This window comes from Leptopilina heterotoma, unplaced genomic scaffold, assembly GCF_015476425.1.
Source record: "Leptopilina heterotoma isolate Lh14 unplaced genomic scaffold, ASM1547642v1 Lhet_261, whole genome shotgun sequence".
Classification (NCBI taxonomy): Eukaryota; Metazoa; Arthropoda; class Insecta; order Hymenoptera; family Figitidae; genus Leptopilina; species Leptopilina heterotoma.
In genome coordinates this window covers 4,941-27,699 of record NW_025110971.1, presented here as the reverse complement: position 1 = coordinate 27,699, position 22,759 = coordinate 4,941, and the positions used below count along the sequence as shown (strand labels likewise).

The 22,759-nt window shown below is 23.6% G+C and overlaps 1 protein-coding gene across 1 annotated transcript in view; it reads right to left on the bottom strand.

Moving 5' to 3' along the window:
• Positions 1-20,872, bottom strand: part of LOC122503429 (mannosyl-oligosaccharide 1,2-alpha-mannosidase IA) — a 444,579-nt gene extending 423,707 nt beyond the window's left edge. Inside the window, exons 1-2 of the mRNA XM_043613963.1 lie at positions 20,358-20,872; positions 17,677-17,901 (exon numbers count right to left, since the gene is read on the bottom strand). Coding sequence (XP_043469898.1) covers positions 17,677-17,901; positions 20,358-20,741 — 609 coding nt within the window. The 5' untranslated portion in view covers positions 20,742-20,872. The remainder of the gene's footprint in view (positions 1-17,676; positions 17,902-20,357) is intronic.
• Between the last annotated feature and the right edge of the window lie 1,887 nt (positions 20,873-22,759).

Below are 22,759 nucleotides of genomic sequence, written 5' to 3'. Positions count from 1 at the left end.
CGAATAGTATGAAATCGTAAAAAAGTAGTAAATAGTAGGTTTTAGTAGATGCGAGTACAAAGTCGGTTGTATATACAGAAAAGTGTAAAAAGGAATAAAGCTTTGTCTTTGTGAAGAACAATTTGACATTTACCTGTATAGGCTTTTATATTTTCTCGGTATGATATCAAATAGGGTAGGTGCAGCAGTGGAATTTCAAATATCTGTTTTGCATTCCTTAGCTATCCTCCTTTCCACAAGCAATGTACAGCGGTTGTATCGGATTGCTGACTGGGAAATTTATATTTAACTCTTGAACCAAGCATGACGGTAGTAAATGCCATTGATCTTTTTTCAATTTTAGTTATTGATTACTTTATAATTCAATTAAACCCGAACCTCTCTGCATTACTTTCTCATCTTGTGACAAAGAAGACACAAAAATTCAGAATTTTCTTATAAATTCTAAAAATTTAATATTTTCCGCAGTACTTTTAATAAAAGTCCTTGACTTTTCCCTGATCAATTCTAATTTCACTGACTTTTCCCTGAATTCCCTGACCTGTACCAACGCTGAAGTATATTTTGCTAATTTTACTTAAAACAATTGTAGTGTTTGCTGAAACCAGATGCAGGGAACTATTGAGAGATTGAGTGTGTTGATCCAAGCCGAAAGGTAGAGTATAGATAATCCAGTGTAAGAGCTGGATTAGCCGAGGAACTGTTGGGTATCTAGTTAAAGCAAATATTAGGGCTTACCTTAAATGTGAATAGAAGTTGACTGAAGAATTTCAAACAAACACACTCGAGTTGTATATGGTAATTAGGTGTTGTACCCAAAATATTAAACAGGTTTGCTAGACTACGTAAACTGACTTGGAAGACATTGTCGATACGTTAAAATTTTTTGACTAAAACGTTAGGACTGTATTTTAAATAAAAAGAATTTGAATCAAGAACTCAGTGATACATTGGGTTCAGTGGTGGTGAGTGGTTTGAAGAAACCTTGTAAAAGCAAGGAACAACATTTTTTCACTCTTTGATTCATTTATTCACTGAATACATCTAAACTTCCTTATAAGTTCATAGTTTGAAATCTGCAATGCGTGTGTCGGTGAATGTTAGGTTCGTTAGGTGTACCATCCCATTGGGAGCAACAAGTATCACTGAAGAACTTAATGCAATGAATTGTCTTTAACGATTAACACATAAACGGGAACTAATCTAATTCTTGGTTGGAGATACAAGATGCAAAGATGCTTAGAGATATGGATGATAATGAATGTCTGTAAGATTCGTAGTTCAGCCTCTAGAATGCGTTTGAGACTCTTGGTACACTCTCGACACAAGGACAAGTTCTTGAGTTAACAAGTTCCTTGTGCTTCACGCGTGATAAACAGACCAAAGGAACAGCCCGCATGGAGGTCTTTGACTCGACTGATTTTACTCATGTCAAAACGACGAGACTCTCATTATTCTCAAGCACATAAAACCTCTTCGCATGATCAAATTCCAATCATGAATTTACTCTACCAAATCAACAACTATGAAATTTATTACAGCACAATATAATTATTGTAAAATAAATTTTTTATACAATATCATTTTATTGTGGAATAAGCTTTATGCAGAACATAATTTTATTGTACAATAAGTTTCATGTACAATATACATTTATTGTAGAATAAGTGTTATGTACAATATACATTTATTGTACAATAAGTTTTATGTTCAATATAATTTTATTCTAGAATAACTGCCATATGTACAGGATGACACAAAAATTTAATTTCGTTTTTCCCTGACTTTTCCCTGATTTCCGGACAAAATTTTAACTTTTTCCCTGACCAGAAAAGAATATTCTGATTCGCTCTAAAAATTATTAGATACTCAGAAAAAATTTCCATTACATTTATTTACAAATTCTTTAATTGTAAAATTATTGGAAAACATCAACAACTTCTTTTTTAAATAAATATTTAATCATTGTTATTTTCCATAGAAATTAAGATTCTTCAAAAGATTCAAATTCAAACTTTTTGAAATTCAACAACTTTTAAGAATATTATTATAAAACATAAAGAAATCGATCACTCCGAGTCTTCGACTCGGAGTAATCGATTTCTTCATGTTTTTATAATAATTAAAGATAACTTAGTGAATAATTAATAAAATAAAATTAATTATACGCAGAAATATTAGTTCAAAGTACGGAAAATTCTGATTTTCAAAGATTTTGATTCGAAACCTTTACAAAATTCAATTATTTCTAAATATTCCTCCCTAATGCTTTTAATATTTAATTATTATCTAAAATTTTAACTGAAATTATTCATTTTTAAATCAATTTTTATTAGAAAATTCTACGAGAATTCAATTATTTAAATACAAAAAATTTATCTCAATAATTGAATGTTTCTTAGAATTTAATTTTTACAAAGAATTTTATTAACAACTTTTAAAAATAATTAATTTCTTTTAAGGAATTTATATAAAATTTTACTGAAATTTATCATATTAAAGAATTTTATAACAATTTTTGAAAATAATTGAAAACTTTTTGAAAAATTTTATTACATTTTTTTTAAATAATTGAATTCTATAAAATAATTTAAATAATAATTTATAAAAATAATTGAATTCATGCGAAAAATTTTGATTAAATTTCGTTTAAATAATTGAAATTTTGCCAAGAATATTATTAAAACTTCTGACAATAATTTAATTCTTAAGAAGATTTTCGCTATCTATTTATAAAAAAGGCAATTTAATTCTTAACCGGAATTTTTAAAAAAATTTGAAAAAAATTTAATTTTCGGAAAGTATTTTATTAGTTTTCAAAAGAATTGAATTCTTATGATGAATTATGATATTTATCGAAATAATTGAATTTTGGAAAAGAATTTTATTAAAATTCCTTAAAATAATTTATTTTATGCGGAAAACTTTGTTGTTTATCAAGATAATTGAATTCTTTTGCAAAATTAATTAAAAATTTTTGAAAATAATCAATTTCTTTTTCTTGTGACGAATTAAAAGTTATTTATGAAAATAATTGAATTATTGCAATGAATTTTATTATTTTATTAAATAATGGAATGTTTCTTAAATTTGAATTTATTTAAATCTTAAATTTATTTAAAATTCTATTAAAAATATTGGAAATTCTGCGATGAAAATAATTGAATTCCTAAATGAAATTTTATCATTTATAAAAATAATTGAATGGTTACGTAGAATTGTATCAAAAATTTTTTTCAATAACTAAATTATTTGATAAATTTTATGAAAATAGTAAATATTGAAAATCATTGAATTGCGAAAAACTTTTGAAAATAATTTAATTCTATCGAGAAATTTCATTCAAAAATTGAAAATAATTGAAATTTTGAACAAGAATTTTATTAAATTTTTTGTAAATAATTAAATTCTTGTGAAAAAATTTATTTTTGGAAAAAATTGAATTCTTGTGAAGAATTTTATTAAAATTTCTTAAATATTAATTGAATTCTCGAGTAAAATTTTATTATTTATGAAAATAATTCACTTCTTGCAAAGAATTGTATTCAAATTTTTTTAAATAATTGAATTCCCTTTAAAAATGTATTATTTGTAAAAATAATTGAATTCTTAAGAAGAATTGTATTGAAAATAATTGAATTGTACAGTGTAATTTTATTAACTAAATCTTTTTAAGAATTTTGTCAAATTTTTTTAAATAATAGAATTTTTAAATTAATTTTATTTAAATATTTCGAAATAATTGAATTTTGTCAGAACTATTTTTTTCAATTCTCTGAATATATTTGAATTCTATCGAGAAACTTCATTAAAAAATTACAAATAATGGAATTGGTGCGAAGAAATTTATAAAAAAAAATTGGTAAGTAATTGAATTCCTGTGAATTTTTTATTAAAATTTTGTTTAAATAATTGAATTATTTTGGAAAATTTTACTAAAACAGTAGATATTACAAATAATTGAAATGAGGGAAATTTTACTAAAATAGTAGTAGATATTAAGAATAATTGAAACGAGGAAAATTTTTAAAAATAATTTAAATTTTGCCAAGAATTTATTTTATTAAATGTTTTGAAAATAATTGAATTTTTAGCGAAAAATTTTTCTATTTATAAAGATAATTGAATTTTTTGCGAGATATTCGTTGAAATTTTTAAAAATAATTGAATTTCTTCGAAGAATTTTATTACTTTTGAAAATAATTGAATTCTTGTGATGATCATTGTTATTTATGAAAATAATCTAATTTTGTAAAGAATTTTTTTAAAATTCTTAAAAATAATTGAATTTTTGTAAAGAATTTTGTTATTTATCAAGATAATTGCATTAAAACTTTGGAAATAATTAATTAATATTAAAAAATTCATTCTAGTCAGAATTAGAAAAAAATTTGGAAGGTTTTGTATTAGAATTCGTGGTAGTTTTATAATTTATGAGGCAAACAAAAAAGAAAAAAGACACAAATATTCAGAGTTTTTTTTATGAATTATACAAATTAAATTTTTTACAGTACTTTTAATAAAAATCCCTGACTTTTCCCTGATTTCCCTGACCTGTGGCAACACTGACGTATTGTTTTAATATTCTTATACTGTTATAGCAGGGTAGCCACAAAAATTTTTTCCCATAGGAATTAAAATTCTTTAAAAAATCCAAATTCAAACCTTTTTGAAATTCAATAACGTATAAGAATATAATGATTAAAGATGACAGAGTGATTAGTAACGATGTTAGTCTCCTAATATGTTAAATAAACCCTTTCATCTTTCTAGATCATTAACGAGTAGGCTACATTTTCTTTCTGCATGGGATGCTACTGCGACAAGAATGGATGAAAAAGCGGTGGCCAAGTAACTGGTAATTATAGCAACGAGGGGCATATAATAATCCTTGTTTTGCCACAGAATCCGCTTGGAGAAAACAAAAGGATCCTTCTACAAGAAGATCCTCAGAACGGCTCAAGGGAACGAATAATTTTCAACCTCAAGAGCAGAAAGAAAAGGGCAAAAGAGAGAACGCACTGAACGCTCAAAGAAAATGTTTCTCTTCTTTCATTCGTTTCAACTTTTCCCACATTTATGCACGTCGTATTTTTCACTCGTTATTATATATGAAGTACATTTTCCCAAAGCAAAAGCTTAAAAAGAAAAATGAGTTATGTTATATGTAAGGTAAAATTTTGAATTTTTGGAAATAGAATCAATTTTTGTAACTAAGATACCTAAGTGATTTTTTTATGTAAGGTATAAATTTTAAAATTATTATTTAGATGTCCAACAGACATCTAAATGTCCAAGAGAATTCCAAGAGAGAATACAAGCAAGAAACCCCTACGACTCTGCCTACAAGTTATGTTAGAATTTTTGACAAACGTTTCTACTTCCACACGGTACTCTGAATCATTTGTCATAATGACATTTGAACACTTTCCTTTTATACAAACAACGTTGAATCAAATAGTAAACACTGTCACGAGAAGATGTATTCATCAATTCTTGTCGAACGAACAATAAAAATTCAGACAAATTCATTATTGGAAAAATAGCTGACAGAATAACAAAAACAAACACATGTCCTCAAAATACTCAAGTACTCAAAAATAGTACTACTCAAAAATTACAGAAACAATCTTTAATCATGAATTATTCAATTATTCAATTCTTTTGGGAATTTTTTTTTTAAAATAGTAGATATTAAAAATCATTGAAATACGAAAAATTTGTGAAAATAATTGAATCGTTTTAGAGAATTTTATTAAAATTTTTTGAAAATAATTGAATTTTGAAGAATTTTATTGTTTATGAGTAGCAAATCGTAAAGAAAGTAGTAAATAGTAGGTTTTAGTAGATGAGTCCAAAGCCTGAAGTTCATATACTTTAAAAATTAAATTCTGTGTATAAAAAAAAATCATAAACGAAAGTTTCTTCACAAATATATATTTCGTGAAGCATATAATAAATAACGAAAGAAAGATTAAGCGATAAAAATTGTTTCATGGCTTTTAGGAGTCCTTATGAGTATAGCGCTTGGATCTTGGGATGAAGGTAGAAATCGAATCGTGTAGGAATGTCCACAGTTTGCTTGTGTATTAGCCTGTTGTTGGTCCATTCGTCCGTCAATCGGTCAGTCAGTCCGTGATTCAGAGCAGCACTTAGACCACTCTTTATAGCTGCCGAATATCTGCCATTAGCCTTTACCACGAGTTAAGCATCTTGTAATTTCTTGTATTCCTGTGATTCGAGAGTGATTTCACGTTCTCTCGACGACGTTGAAGAACGACTTTGCTCAGAACGCGCGCATCATCGGTATTTCGCTACCCGAAAAGATCACAACCAAACAACATTTAGTCGATCCCTTTCATGGAGAGAGAGAATATATTCCAAACTTAGTACCATATTCTTTTTCCAAGAAATCAAAAGCGAAAAAAAAAGTTGCTCCCCAAAAGTTTTTCTTTAGCACACGAAGAGAAATCATTAAGACAAAAATTAACTGTTTCTTGCTACATCCATAATGGAGTAGGTACATACAACTATTATAATATTTTTTCAAAATTTATAGTAATTTTTAGATGAAAATTTTGAAGAAAAGTATCTTGTAATCTTGCCCTATTGCAAAAAGACGTTATGAATGTTAAACATTAGAAGTTTAAAGTTCCAGTCTGCTAAAAGATGTTAGTTAGTGTTTTTCAGAAAAAATTTCTCACTTATTGTTTAGACATTAATTTTGATTTTCTCTGACTTATCCCTAATTTTCAGAATGAATTTTTATTTTTTCCCCAACACTAAAGAATATTTTGATTCACTCTAAAAATAATTAGATACTCAAAAAAAATTCTCCAATAAATTTATTGGCAAATTTCTTTAACTGTAGAGTTATTCGAAATCATCAATAACTTCTTTTTTAAATAAATATTTAATCATTGTTATTTTTCGATAGAAACTAAAATTCTTCAAAACATTCAAATTCAAACCTTTTTGAAATTCGATAACTTATAAGAATTATTACGAAACATGAAGAAATTGATAACTCCGAGTCTTCGACTCGGAGTAATCGATTTCTTCGTGCTTTTATAATACTTAAAGATCACTCAGTGAATTAATAATAAAATAAAATTCATTCTACGCAGAATTATCAGTTAAAAGTACGAAAAATTCTGATTTTCATAGATTTGAATTCGAAACCTTTTCAAAATTCAATTAATTTCTTTTAAGGAATTTAATTAAAATTTTACTGAAATTTATCATTTTAAAGAATTTTATAACAATTTTTGAAAATAATTGAAAAGAATTTTCAAAAATTTTTTTCTTTTTAGGAATTTTATTAAAATTTAAAAAAAATGAATTCCTAAGAAGAATTTAAATAATAATTTATGAAAATAATTGAATTCATGCAAAGAATTTTTATTAAATTTCGTTTAAATAATTGAAATTTTGCCGAGAATTTTATTAAAATTTCTGACAATACTTTAATTCTTCAGAAGATTTTCGCTATCTATTTATAAAAAAGGTAATTTAATTGAAGCTAAATGCCACAAAAGAGAAGAAAAAATGTTGAATATTAAGAAATTCGGTTTTTTGAATTTCTCAGAATTTTCGATAATTTCAGATTTTTTATCAAAGAGTCGAGACTATAAAATAAGTAAAGTATTTTTTAAGAGCACAAAAATATTGAAGCCAAATGCCATAAAAAAAAACAAAAAATGTTGAATTCCAAAAAATTCGGTTTTTTGAATTTTTGCTAATTTTTGAAAATTTTAGATTTTTTACCAAAGGGTGGAGTAATCAAAATAAGTAAAGTATTTTTCAAGAGCACAAAAATATTGAAGTTAAATGCCATAAAAAAGAAGAAAAAATGTTGAATTCTAAGAAATTCGGTTTTTTGAATTTTTGATAATTTTTGAAAATTTTAGATTTATTACCAAAGGGTGGAGTAATCAAAATAAGTAAAGTATTTTTCAAGAGCACAAAAATATTGAAGCTAAATGCCATAAAAAAAAACAAAAAATGTTGAATTCTAAGAAATTCGGTTTTTTGAATTTTTGATAAATTTTGAAAATTTTAGATTTTTTACCAAAGGGTAAAGATTTTTAAAAAAGTAAAGTATTTTTCAAGAGCACAAAAATATTGAAGCTAAATGTCATAAAAAAGAACAAAAAATGTTGAATTTTAAGAAATTCGGTTTTTTGAATTTTTGATAATTTTTAATAAATTTTGATTTTTTACCAAAGGGTGGAGATTATTAAATAATTTAAGTATTTTTCAAGAGCCCAAAAATAATTAAGCTAAATTCCATTAAAGAGAAGAAAAAATGTTGCATTATTAGAAATTCGGTTTTTTGAATTTTTCATAATTTTTGATAATTTTAGATTTTTTACCAAAGGGTCGAGATTTTTAAATAAGTAAAGTATTTTTTAAGAGCCCAAAAATATTGAAGCTAATTGCCATACAAAAGAAGTTAAAATGTTGAATTTTAAGAAATTCGGTTTTTTGAATTTTTCATAATTTTCGAAAATTTTAGATTTTTTACCAAAGCGTCGAGACTATTTATTAAGTGAAGTATTTTTCAAGAGCTTAAAAATAATGAAGCTAAATTCCACAAAAGAGAAGAAAAAATGTTGAATTTTAAGTAATTCAGATTTTTGAATTTTTGATAATTTTCGATAATTTTAGACTTTTTACCAAAGAGTCGAGACTATTAAATAATTAAAGTGTTTTTTCCTGTGATGTGTTTTTTCTTATAAAAATAATTGAATTCTTGACAAGAATTTTTTTTTATAAAAATAATTGAATTCTTGCCATGAATTTTGTAAAAATCTTTTTAAATTATTTTTTTTCAAAATTTTAGGAAATTTTTATTTTTTTAAATAATTGAATTCCTTAAGTGAATTAGATTATTCATGAAAATAATGGAATTATTGAGAAGAATTTTATAAAAAATGTGTAAATAATTGAATGTCGGACAAGAATTTTTTTTATTTATAAAAATAATTGAATGCTTGCCAAGAATTTTGTAAATTCTTTTTAAAAAATTGATTTTCAGACAAGAATTTTATTATTTATAAAGATAATTAAAATTTTGACGAGAATTAAACATTTTCGAACATAATTGAATTTTTGCGAAGACTATGAAAACATCTTAGAAATGACTATCAAAACATTTGAAATAAAGATACTTTTTTTTGCATTATATGCTACTCATTTTGAACCCAGCTTTTTTCAGTGTTATCATCTTTTAACGAGCCATTTATTCTATTGGATTATTACCTTCGAAATTACAAGAAAATAAAAAATACACTTTCTTCAGATATCGTATATTCGTACCATAAAACTAATTTTATTATTCCGGAATGAATACCAAATGAGTGGATATATTGAAAGATGAATTACTATAATAGGGGCAAAGTATATGACTAAAATGTACGAAAATTGGCGCAATTGATGAAATGAGGAACTTCTCAACTAGAAACAAGTTTTGTTGATAGCTTCTAGTCACGAATTTCTACTTAATCTTGAATAATAGGATCAAACGACTTTTCCATTGTAAAAGGGTGTTTGGTTTCAGAAAAGAGAAGAAAACTGCTTCTTTGAAAACACTTCCTAATCTTATTCGTCTAATTTTATAAAAAAAAAAGATAAGAGAGAGAGAGATATCAAATTGCAACGAATTGATACCAAAAATGTACACCCAGAGAAAAATATTATTTAAACCAAATATATTTTATTTGAGTTAAATAAACGTATTTTTGTCTCAGAACCAACTAGACTTTTTATTTGTTTTAATTAAAAATTTTATTCGACATAAATAAAACATATATTTGAGACAAATAAATTTTTATTTAAACCAAATAAAATTTATTTGAAACAAATAAAAAGTCTAGTTGGTTCTGAGACAAATATAGGTACTATTTCTCTGGGTGTAGAACAAACAAAAAATTGATCCAAATTTTTACCTTCAATTTGATCCTCTTTATTATCAATTTGATACTTTCAAAGAAAACTAACGTGATAAATAAAAATAAAATTACAGCTACGCAATTTTTTCTCCTGCTAAATATAGAATAAATCAAATCCTATAGATAGAAAATAAACTAAACGAATGCTTTGCTGATACAGTTTTTGACGTTAAATAAAAGGAAAACGCGCGAGTTCTCTTGAAATATCAGTGATTCCCACTGGGAGTTGACTCCGGGAGAATTCTAGATTACAGTTTCTGCACTACGTGATTCCAGAGAGTTTTAGCCATCAGTCGGTAAGGCGGCGATTCAGAGAAAAGTAAGAAACCGCTCACGAAACTTTGATTCATGAATAGGGTGCGATTTATCACCTATTCATAGGACCGATTCTTATTCGACTTCGTTGCTATAGTAAAATAAAGAATTTATAGTTCGAAATGGCAAAAGTCACTTGGAAAAAAAGAAGATGAAGAAAAGTAAAAATTCTTTTACCTTCCGAGCAATTCTCAATTCGTGTTACCCGCCAGTTTTATATGCATTATAAGAAAAGGAGAACACTGCATTATTCATTAGTTCTAATAACTGGAGTGTAAATTAAATTCTCTTGAAATATTTCAGATTTTCTTTTATATTTATAAATTGGTGTCTATATAAAATTGTCTCTCTGAGACAAATTTTAATTTTTTTTTGTGGGCATTTTTCAAAATTTTTTATAGGCATTTTCTTATTTATTTATTTATTTATTTATTTACAATGTAAATATACTTATAACAACTTTTCAAAAATTTCAAACTAAAAACTTTTGAAATTAAATAACTTAAAAAAATATTATTATAAAACATGACCGAATGATAAGATCATGTCTCTAAATTTGAATTAATAAAAATATTTCCTACTAATTTAAATTAGTGACTGACTTTTTTCTTTCGAATTAGTAAATTTTACTAATAAATTAGTAGAAATTACTATTTATTAGTAAAACTATTTACTATTTACTAATTCAAAAGCAAAAAGTCAGTCACTAATTCAAATTATTAAACATTTTTACAAATACAGATTTAGAGAAACTATTTTGTACTATAAAAATATTCTTACTGTAACTACTTCAAAATTATTTTCATCATTTCAAATCAATTATCAATTTCTAGAATTTTAAACAAAAATTCTTCTCTAAATCAATTATTTTTTATAATTTTTAAAAAAGTTCTTTGAGAATTTTCAAATTCATTTGTTTCCAATTCAATTTTACGAAATTTCTATTATTCGAAAATTCTTCAATTAAATATATATTAGAAAATAACAACTTGAAATAATTTAAAAAAATTCAATTACACTTTTTTCAAAAAAAATTAATTTAATATAATTGTTAGTTAAAAGTATGAAAAATTCAGATTTTTAAAGATTTTAATTTGAAACCTTTTCAAAATTCAATTATTTCTAAAAATTCATGCTATAATATTTTTTAAATTCAATTATTATAATCTAAAATTTTAACTGAAATTAATTTTTAAATTAATTTTTATTAGAAAATTCTACGAGAATTCAATTATTTAAAATACAAAAATGAATAATTTATTTATTAATTATTTCTTAAAATTAAAATTCTCTTACAGAATTTTATCAACAAATTTTTAAATAATTAAATTCTTTCGATGAATTTTAATGAAATTTTCAAGAATAATTGCATTTTTCGAGGAATTTCATTAAAATTGTATTATAAAAATAATTGAAAATCTGCGATGAGTTTTATTATTTTTGAAAATAATTGAATTTCAGAAGTATTTTATTATTTATGAAAATAATTTAAATTTTGACGAGAATTTAAAAAAAATTATTTAATAATTGAATTTTTCCAAAAAATGTTATTACTTTTAAAAATAATTGATTGAAATTCAACTTTAAATCAATTTTTATTTGAAAATTGGACGAGAAAAAATTAATTATTTAAATACAAAAAGAAACAATTTATTGAAGAACTTAGAATTTTATTAATAGAATTTTATTATTTATAAAGATAATTGAAGTTTCGACTAGAATTTTTTTTAATTTTTTGAACATAATTGAATTTCTGCTAAGAATTTAAATATTTTTGAAAATAATTGAATTTCTGCACTCATTTGTAACTTCACAAAAATTAAATTTTATAGAGGCGTTATGAAAAAAAAAATTTCGATTACGTGTAAATGGTATAAAAATAAATAAATATTTTGGTTGGCAATTTTTTTCCAAAAATTTGATATTTTTGTTTTTCCAGAATTCAATTATTCAAAAATTCAATAAAAAAATAGTTAAATAAGATTTCAAGTATTTTAGAGAACTTTATTATTAATTTAAGGGAATCAAAAAAAGAGGGAAAAAAGAAAAAGTAACATTTTTTGAAAATAGTCAGAAAGTCGAATTATCCGAGGTCTTGAAAAGCAAACAGTTCTTTTAAAAGGTAAATTAAATTAAATTAAATCATATTCCAAAGAATGCTTTTCTCAATAGGCATTGTACACGTAAAAATTAAGATGAAAATTGCTCTACATATAAATATGCAAAAAAAAACACGAACACCAACCCAATATTTAAATCTACTAGAAACCCATTGCAATTTGCATTTAACGATTCCAATATTCACCCGTGTCTTCTGACAATTAATATTAATCATTTATGAATTATGAAACTATTCATAAACTATTTTTGCAAAAATTTCTATAGGCTTTTGATTAATATTTTCACTTCCTTTTTTTTTATTAAATTTCTATTTTATTTCCTTTTTCTATTGTATTTAAATTATTTAAATTATTATTATTATTATTATTATTATTATTATTATTATTATTATTATTATTATTATTATTATTATTATTATTATTATTATTATTATTATTATTATTATTATTATTATTATTATTATTATTATTATTATTATTATTATTATTATTATTATTATTATTATTATTATTATTATTATTATTATTATTATTATTATTATTATTATTATTATTATTATTATTATTATTATTATTATTATTATTATTATTATTATTATTATTATTATTATTATTATTATTATTATTATTATTATTATTATTATTATTATTATTATTATTATTATTATTATTATTGACAATCGCTTTTTTGAAATTTGAATGTCCCTGAATTTAAGCGCCGACTTTAGGGACACCTTAGGTACAAAAACGATTAACTAAGGTCACAAATCAAAATGTTATTGATTTTGATTTCACATTTTTAACCAAATAACATCGAATAAATTGTTTTTTCTTCTCTACTTTCTAAAAAGAATTATTTTCCACACACTGAAAAAAAAATTTATTTGATTCAAATAAGCGATTCCAATAAATATTATTTGATTCAAATAAAATTTTTTATTAAATATTTAATTGAATCAAATAATATTTATTGGAGTCAATTAAATAGTTTAATTCATATTTGCTTCAAATACTGAAATTATTAAATCAAATATGAATTAAACCATTTAATTGACTCCAATAAATATTATTCGATTCAAGTAAATATTTAATTCATAATAGTCAACAATGTAATCGGTTATTTGAATCAAATAAATTTTTTTTTCAGTGCACTTAGCGTCGACGCTAACTTCCTTCCAAGTTTGACGAAATAAAAGATCTTTCTGTTCCATATTATATAATTTGAGAAGAAATCTTAAAATTTCCAAGTAAAGTATGTATGTTGGGTGTAATTAAATTTAAAAGTTCCGTTACTAAAGCAATAACCTGAAGTTGGCAGCATTTCAAGCGAGGATGGCGTAAGTGCACTTTAATTGCAACTGGATCTTATGCTAATACTAAATAACATTCTAACTCACATGCATGATGCACCTATACATTTGCTCTGACCGATTATTTCATGAAAGGCGCTTTGTATACTTTCATAAAAGAAGAGTCTATACAACCGCGCAAAATGCAAATTTAAATACAACATCTTAATAAATAAGCAAATAATTTGTCACTATTTGCAGTTTAAAAATAAGTCTTTTTCTCTCGTTTTTCTCGCACATAATTGTCCATATTGTTGTGCAAAAATAAATGTACAGATAAATATGCAAATTATGTCATTCTACTATTCAAAATTGAAACGTTCCCTGTCTATGATTGTTGTTATCAGTAAAAGCCGTTCTTGTCAAATTGGAATTATTCTACATGAACGCAGATGAGAATGTGGTGTTATGATTCTATGGGCATCGGCAACAAATTTCCAAATTCTGATTTCACAGTTTAGATACAAAAGATTAGCACTCATCTATAGACTGCAGGCAAATCCACAAATCCATTTAAATCCCAAATGCACATTCAAAATAGATAAACTTTGACAATGACGCTACTTTCAGTTGCTAATCAAAATAAACCGTATAGAAATAATTGTCAATATAAATTTTCACATCACCGATTATCCAGGGTGGCCGCAAAATTTTATTTTCAAAATTCAACATTTTTTCTTCTCTTTTATGGCATCTAGCTTCATTATTTTTGGGCTCTTCAAAAACACTTTACTTATTTAAAAATCTCCACCCTTTGGTAAAAAATCTAAAATTATCAAAAATATTCAAAAATTCAAAAAACCGAATTTCTTAAAATTCAACATTTTTTCTTCTTTTTTATGGCATTTAGCTTCAATATTTTTGTGCTCTTGAAAAATACTTTACTTATTTTGATTACTCCACCCTTTGGTAAAAAATCTAAAATTTTCAAAAATTATCAAAAATTCAAAAAACCGAATTTTTTAGAATTCAACATTTTTTCTTCTTTTTTATGACATTTAGCTTCAATATTTTTGTGCTCTTGAAAAATACTTTACTTATTTGAAAATCTTTACCCTTTGGTAAAAAATCTAAAATTTTCAAAATTATTCAAAAATTCAAAAAACCGAATTTCTTAGAATTCAACATTTTTTGTTCTTTTTTATGGCAATTAGCTTCAATATTTTTGTGCTCTTGAAAAATACTTTACTTATTTAAAAATCTCCACCCCTTGGTAAAAAATCTAAAATTTTCAAAAATTCAAAAAACCGAATTTCTTAGAATTCAACATTTTTTCTTCTTTTTTATGGCATTTAGCTTCAATATTTTTGTGCTCTTGAAAAATACTTTAATTATTTAAAAATCTCCACCCCTTGGTAAAAAATCTAAAATTTTCAAAAATTATCAAAAATTCAAAAAACCGAATTTTTTGGAATTCAACATTTTTTGTTCTTTTTTATGGCATTTAGCTTCAATATTTTTGTGCTCTTGAAAAATACTTTACTTATTTAAAAATCTTTACCCTTTGGTAAAAAATCTAAAATTTTCAAAAATTATCAAAAATTCAAAAAACCGAATTTTTTAGAATTCAACATTTTTTGTTCTTTTTTATGGCATTTAGCTTCAATATTTTTGTGCTCTTGAAAAATACTTTACTTATTTGAAAATCTTTACCCTTTGGTAAAAAATCTAAAATTTTCAAAATTATTCAAAAATTCAAAAAACCGAATTTCTTAGAATTCAACATTTTTTGTTCTTTTTTATGGCAATTAGCTTCAATATTTTTGTGCTCTTCAAAAGTACTTTACTTATTTAATAGTCTCCACCGTTTGGTAAAAAATCTAAAAATATGGAAAATTAGCAAAAATTCAAAAAAACCGAATTTCTTAAAATTCAAAATTTTTCTTATTTTTTATGGCATTTAGATACAATATTTTTGTGCTCTTGAAAAATACTTTACTTTTTTAAAAGTCTTTACCCTTTGGTAAAAAATCTAAAATTTTCAAAAATTATCAAAAATTTAAAAAACCGAATTTCTTAGAATTCAACATTTTTTCTTCTTTTTTATGGCATTTAGCTTCAATATTTTTGTGCTCTTGAAAAATACTTTACTTATTTAAAAATCTCCAACCCTTGGTAAAAAATCTAAAATTTTCAAAAATTCAAAAAACCGAATTTCTTAGAATTCAACATTTTTTCTTCTTTTTTATGGCATTTAGCTTCAATATTTTTGTGCTCTTGAAAAATACTTTAATTATTTAAAAATCTCCACCCCTTGGTAAAAAATCTAAAATTTTCAAAAATTATCAAAAATTCAAAAAACCGAATTTTTTAGAATTCAACATTTTTTGTTCTTTTTTATGGCATTTAGCTTCAATATTTTTGTGCTCTTGAAAAATACTTTACTTATTTAAAAATCTTTACCCTTTGGTAAAAAATCTAAAATTATCAAAAATTCGAAAAAATTCAAAAATCCGATTTTCTTAAAATTCAACATTTTTCCCTCTCTTTTATGGGATTTAGCTTCATTATTTTTGTGCTTTTTGAAAATACTTTACTTATTAAATTGTCTCGACTCTTTGGTAAAAAATCTAAAATTTTCAAAAATTATCAAAAATTCAAAAAACCGAATTTTTTAGAATTTAACATTTTTTGTTCTTTTTTATGGCATTTAGCTTCAATATTTTTGTGCTCTTGAAAAATACTTTACTTATTTAAAAATCTCCACCCTTTGGTAAAAAATCTAAAATTATCAAAAATATTCAAAAATTCAAAAAACCAAATTTCTTAAAAGATAACATTTTTTCTTCTTTTTTATGGCATTTAGCTTCAATATTTTTGTGCTCTTGAAAAATACTTTACTTATTTAAAAATCTCCACCCTTTGGTAAAAAATCTAAAATTATCAAAAATATTCAAAAATTCAAAAAACCGAATTTCTTAAAATTCAACATTTCTTACAACGAATTTTTAAAAAAAATTTCTACATAATTCAATTCCTTAGACGAATTTTATTGAAATTTTTTTTAAACAATTTAATTTCTGTGAAGTTTTAAATAATTGAATAGCAGTGTATTATATTATAATTATATAAAAAAATTTCTTTAAAAAATTAAATTCTTTTGGGAAGTTTTTTATTAAAATAGGTAGATAAATTTTTATTCCAATTATTAGCAAATTTAAAGTAGTGTACATTCTCAAACATACAAAGAAAGAAATTCTATTTCCAAATTTAAATAAAATATTTTTAATTTTGGCTATTCGGTGTCGTTTACAAAATATTAATAGTGTCAATAGCAAATTATCATAGCAAAAAGAAGAGAACATGTTAGCTTCCTATCATCTTCTTTTCTTCAGTGACTCTATTAATATTTTTTGTAGCAATTATCAAATAGCCTAAGTTTAATAATCTCTTTGTTAAATTTTGAAATAAAATTTCTTTCCGTGTTGAAAAAAATTGCTTTTAGTGTACTTTTTTACTTTTTTTTAGTGTGCTTTTTTAATTGTACAAAAAGTAATAAACAGTAGATTTTTAGTAGAAGAGTACGAAGCCTGAAGTAATCTTTTTAACTTAACTATAAAGAGTGCAAATCAAATTCTCATGATTGTTTTACATTCACAACTGATGAACTTTCCCCTGTAGGGGGGGAATAGTTTGTCGAAAGGGCAGAGCATATTGCATTGTATAAGCTGGCTTATTATCCCACATCTTTCCGTAAAGGTGAATGTCCTAAATATATGTATATTCATTTTGCTTTCGGAATAAAACAGCTGTTCTAACAACAAGGGGTCGTTTTTTAAACCAATAAAATCTATTCTATTCTAAATACTAAATGCATTCTATTCTTTTCACCTGGTCACTGTTTCTTAGATCTCAAAAATATAACACTTATCATCAGCATGACAATATGAAATTAAAATTAAAATTAAAATTACAAATTACAAAAACTGAAAAACTTACCTCTCTAACTTTGTTCCTTCTCTCTCTCATGATGGGGTCCTTATCCTCACCTCCGAAGACCACAGGATATTTTTCTGCTGGTGCTGGGGGCACAGTTTCAATCATATCCTCATTCACTTGATGAACTGAATACGTAACCGCACTACCTGTATGCACTTGTGAATCTAAACCCACATCGGGTTTCTCCAATGTCTTCTGTTGTTGATTCTCTTCTTCAATTTTGGCCTGAAAAAAAAAAGTAATTCATTTTTTATATTTGCAGAATTTCTACTTTCTTTAGTAGCAATAAATGCAAGTGATATTTTTATAAATAGAGAGAAAAAAGTGAAAGACGACAGTAGGAGAAAGCTATACTTGAACTATGTTCCGTTACGTCTTAGAAAAAAATAACTCGAGCAAATTCCACTCTACGTGTAAACTTCTAGAAAACACTGAAAACTTTTTGCTACTTTTGACTTTTTTTTTAACAGAAATAACTTTTTTTTGTTAAAATTTTAAAAACTGTTAGAATTTTTCTTTAGAACTACATTTTAGAATAATTTTATGGTGATCACAAGTTTCAGTTAATCAATTTCCCTGGCAATTTAATGCGACATTTAAGCCTCGGATCGACTTTAAGGAGCAAAAAAAAGTCGCTTTAGTCGATTAAAAATACAAAAAAAATTCCCCTTTCACTGATTTCTAAATTCAATTTTTCAAAACTTGAATAATTCTGTTAAATAAATATTTAAATAAATATTATTTGTTTTTCCATGGGAAATAAAATTATAATTTCAAATTAAAATCTTCTGAAATTTAATAATTTTCTAAAATTACAATTATAACCCTTCCAAAATTAAATTATTTTCTACAATTTTTAACAAAACTTAATTTCCAAATCAATTATTATTAATTTTTCTTCTAATTATTTAAATACAAAAATTCAATTTTCCATAATTATTGTAACTACAAATGTTTATGGTTCTTTTTTTATAAAAGTTATTAAGATCAATTACTGAAAATATTTAACCAAAAATGTTGAAAGTAACTGATTTTTAAAAAATGATATTCAAGAAATTCTTAAAATTAATTTTTTAAATATATTTTTAAATAATTTTTGAAAGTTTATAGGTTCTTAATTTATACAATTAAAAATTTCCAAATAATTGAAATTTATTAAAATGTTTTAACAATAATTGAATTTTTGAAAAATATAAAAAATAATCAAATTTTTAAGAAGACTTTTAATTTAAAAAATGCACATGATTTCTCCAATTTAAAAAGTCTGAAAAAGTAGTCTAAGTACTTCAAGAAAAATTAATTATTTTTAATTAAATTTTACAATATTTCAATTATTATCTATTGGAAAATTTTTAATTGTATATTTAAAAAAATTAATTTTAAAAACCCTTAAAAATGAATTAAAATATAATTTATCGAAAATAATTGAATTTCTTAAAAGAATTCTTGCCTAATTTAAAAAAACTAATTAATTTTTTGATGAATTTGAATTAAAAAATTTTATCATTGTTTTTTTCTCCAAGATGATAAAAATAATTTCTAAAATGTTATTATTTTTTGTATGTTTTTTAATTTTTGGAAATATGTAAATAAAAATACTGAAAATATTGAATTTTAAAAAATTAGAAGCTAATTTTTATTTTTAAATTAACATTTAAAGATTTTTTATTAAAATTTTTGATAATTAAATTCTTTTCAAAATTTGCGATGAAAATTCTTAAAAAGTTGATTTTTTAAAAATTGTAACAACATACTTGAAAAAAATTGAATTATTTTCAATTAAATTGTACAAAATTTCAATTATTCAAAAAGATTTTTAATATAAATATATTTGAAAAATTTAATTATCTTAAAAAATGATTAAAAAATAATTTTTGAAAGATTTGTTTATAGTTATTTTTCGTACTTTAAAAATCAAAATAAATTAAATTTTTATACTTAAAAATGTGATATTTTCTTGCAATATTTGGAGAAAAAGTCGTATTTTTTGATAATAAGTAGAAAAAAGTTTCAATTTTTATAATTTCCCTGACAAAAATTTATTTTCTTGTCATTTCCCTAACTTTACTGACAAAAATTTTTTTTCCTGACATTTCCTGTGGCCACCCTGAATTTTATATTTTACATTTAATAAAAAATTTATGGAAAATATTTTTCAATAGTGCAGAATTTATGAAAATTACTAAACATCATAAATAATACAAAGTGCATTCAGTTATCCATTGAAATTCAAAGGAAAAATGTTCTCCACAATATTATGGTGTCATAAATTTATACTCTAGTAGATTTTCTCATATCTTCCGCTAGTTCTAGAGAAAAATATACAAGAAATAAATTTATGGCGCCTTCAAAAGCGCCATAATGTTATAGAACAAAAAGTGCAATCTTTATTTGCATTTTAATAAAACGAAAATAAATTTAAGTAACGATTTATTTTTTGCTTACTATTAAATTACGAAATTTTGAACTTTCAACATATACAAAAATAATGTGTCAACACTTGAATAAACAAACTATAATTGATAAAAGAACAAGTCATTCAAATATTACGATTAACGGAAAAAAAATTGAAACTATAAAAGAAATTTGTTCCCTTTGGAATTTAAATTTAGAGCGCATAAGATGACAGAGATGACAATCCAATAATAGAAGTGCAAATCAATAATACAATTTCAACGTACCTGTAACTTTTGTTTATCCTCAATAATGTGAATGTCCTGTCCTTTAAAATCATGATAAGTATCCAAATCATTTCTATGTCCACCATAACCTGAGATATGGTTGTCTTTTGAGTGCGGGGGCGCCGGTATTAGAAGTTCTGGACCCGCTTTTTGCATATGTTGATAAACCCGATAAACACTATTCACTGCTGCACCACCTGTACCATTTCGAAAATCAGGAAGAAAGAAAAACGCTCCAAAACAAACGACACCAAATGTCAAAAACACGAGAAGGATCAGATACTTTTCCCGAGGACGAAACGATCGTCGTAAAAACAGCTGTCCAGGAACTCCATTAACAATACGTTGATAAGATGGTAAAATTCCCGTTGTCGTAATCGTCATTATTTATCATGAAAATTGTACAATCTATATGTCACACACAATATTTCACACACGATTTGTCAGAAAAACAACAATGTTGTTTCTCTTTTTCACGAGCCGATACACGCCACCATTACAACCTGTGACACTGACCCGACACCTACTGGAATAATTGAGAAGTTTGGAGAGCAGAGTCAGCAGCGCTCCGCGTGGATTTTTCTCGAAGCATGAAGTAGATGGTAAGTTAGATTTTTGATTTCTACTTTACCGGTTATTGATGACTTACTCCTGGGGTAATTCTTAAATAATTATTTATGTAATAATAATTAATAATTAATTATTAATTACTATTATTAATTTATATTCTCAATTTTCATTAGGAAATAATAATAAAATAAATAATTAATAATTTACTAAATAATTAATAGTAAATTAATTAATAATATAAATAATTTATTTACATTTTAAGTCTTTGTGTTTGAAATTAGAAAATTTAAAAATTTTTATCAGATAAAGGAAAATATTTTACTTAAAAAAGTTTCTGTTACATTTATTTATAAATTTCTTTAATTGTAAAATTAAATTGAATTCAATTTATTCATTTGACGGATTTAAAAAAATAATTTAACAATACTTAGTTACATTTATCGAAGAATTTGATTAAAATATTATATTATAAAAATAATTAAAATTCTGCAAATGAGTTTTATTATTTATAAAAATAATTTAATTTCTATAAAGAATTTTATTATTTATAAAAATAATTGAATTATTGCAAAGAATTTTTTTAAAATTTGTAAATAATATAGAATTTCTGTAAAATTCTTATTATTTGTGCGAAAATAATTAAATGTTTGCATAGAATTTAATTAGGTTTTATTTAAATAATTGAATTATTTTGAAAAACATTATTACTATAGTAGATATTAAAAAACATTGAATTTTTGATAATAATTGAAATTTTGCCAAGAATTTTAATAACAAATTCTTGAAAATAATTAAAATGTTACCAAGAATTTCATTAAAATTTTTTAAAATAATTAAATTTTAGAAGAATTTAATTAATTTTAAAAATAATTGAATTTTAGAAGAATTTAACAAATTATGAAAATAATTGAAATTTTCAGGAGAATTTAAAAAAAATAATTTAATATTAATGTCTCCATCAAAGAATTTTATTACTTTTGAATTATTTAAATACAAAAGTAAATAATTTATTAAATACTTTAATGTTTTTTAAAATTTAATTTTCATAAAGAATTTTATCATCAAATTTCTAAATAATTGAATTTTTTTGACGAATTTGAATCAAATTTTTAAGAATAATTACATTTTTCGAGGAATTCGATTAAAATTGTACTAAAAATAATTAAAATTCTGCGATGAGCTTTATTATACTTATGAGAATAATTGAATCCCTAAAACAAATTTACACGGAGAAAAATGGATTATATACAATTAGAAATATAGAAAATAAGATCATACTGAATATAATCTGATTAATACCCTTTATAATCTATTTACAACCTTTAAATGTTTTAGAATTATTTCTCGCATTCATAATAGATTATACATTTTATAATACAAAATCGAATCAAATTATAATTCTAGATTATTACTATACGGGTGAGGGTCCTACTACTTAAAAAAGGAAATAAAATCCTTTATTCTTTAAGATTGAGTAGGGCTCAGTCCCTATTTGCATTCTGGTAATTTTCAGACAATTAGAATTGATAAATTTTGAAGAAATTAATTTTTAATTTCTATTTTACAAAATATTGATTGTCTGATAGCGTACGGGTGGGGGTGCTACTATTTAAAAATTGAAATAAAATCCTTTATTTATTAAGATTGAGTAGGGCTCAGTCCCTACTTGAATTCTGGTAATTTTCAGACAATTAGAATTACTAAATTTTGAAGAAATTAATTTTTATTTTCTATTTTACAAAATATTGATTGTCTGATAGCGTACGGGTGGGGGTGCTACTATTTAAAAATTGAAATAAAATTCTCTATTCAATAAGATTGAGTAGGGCTCA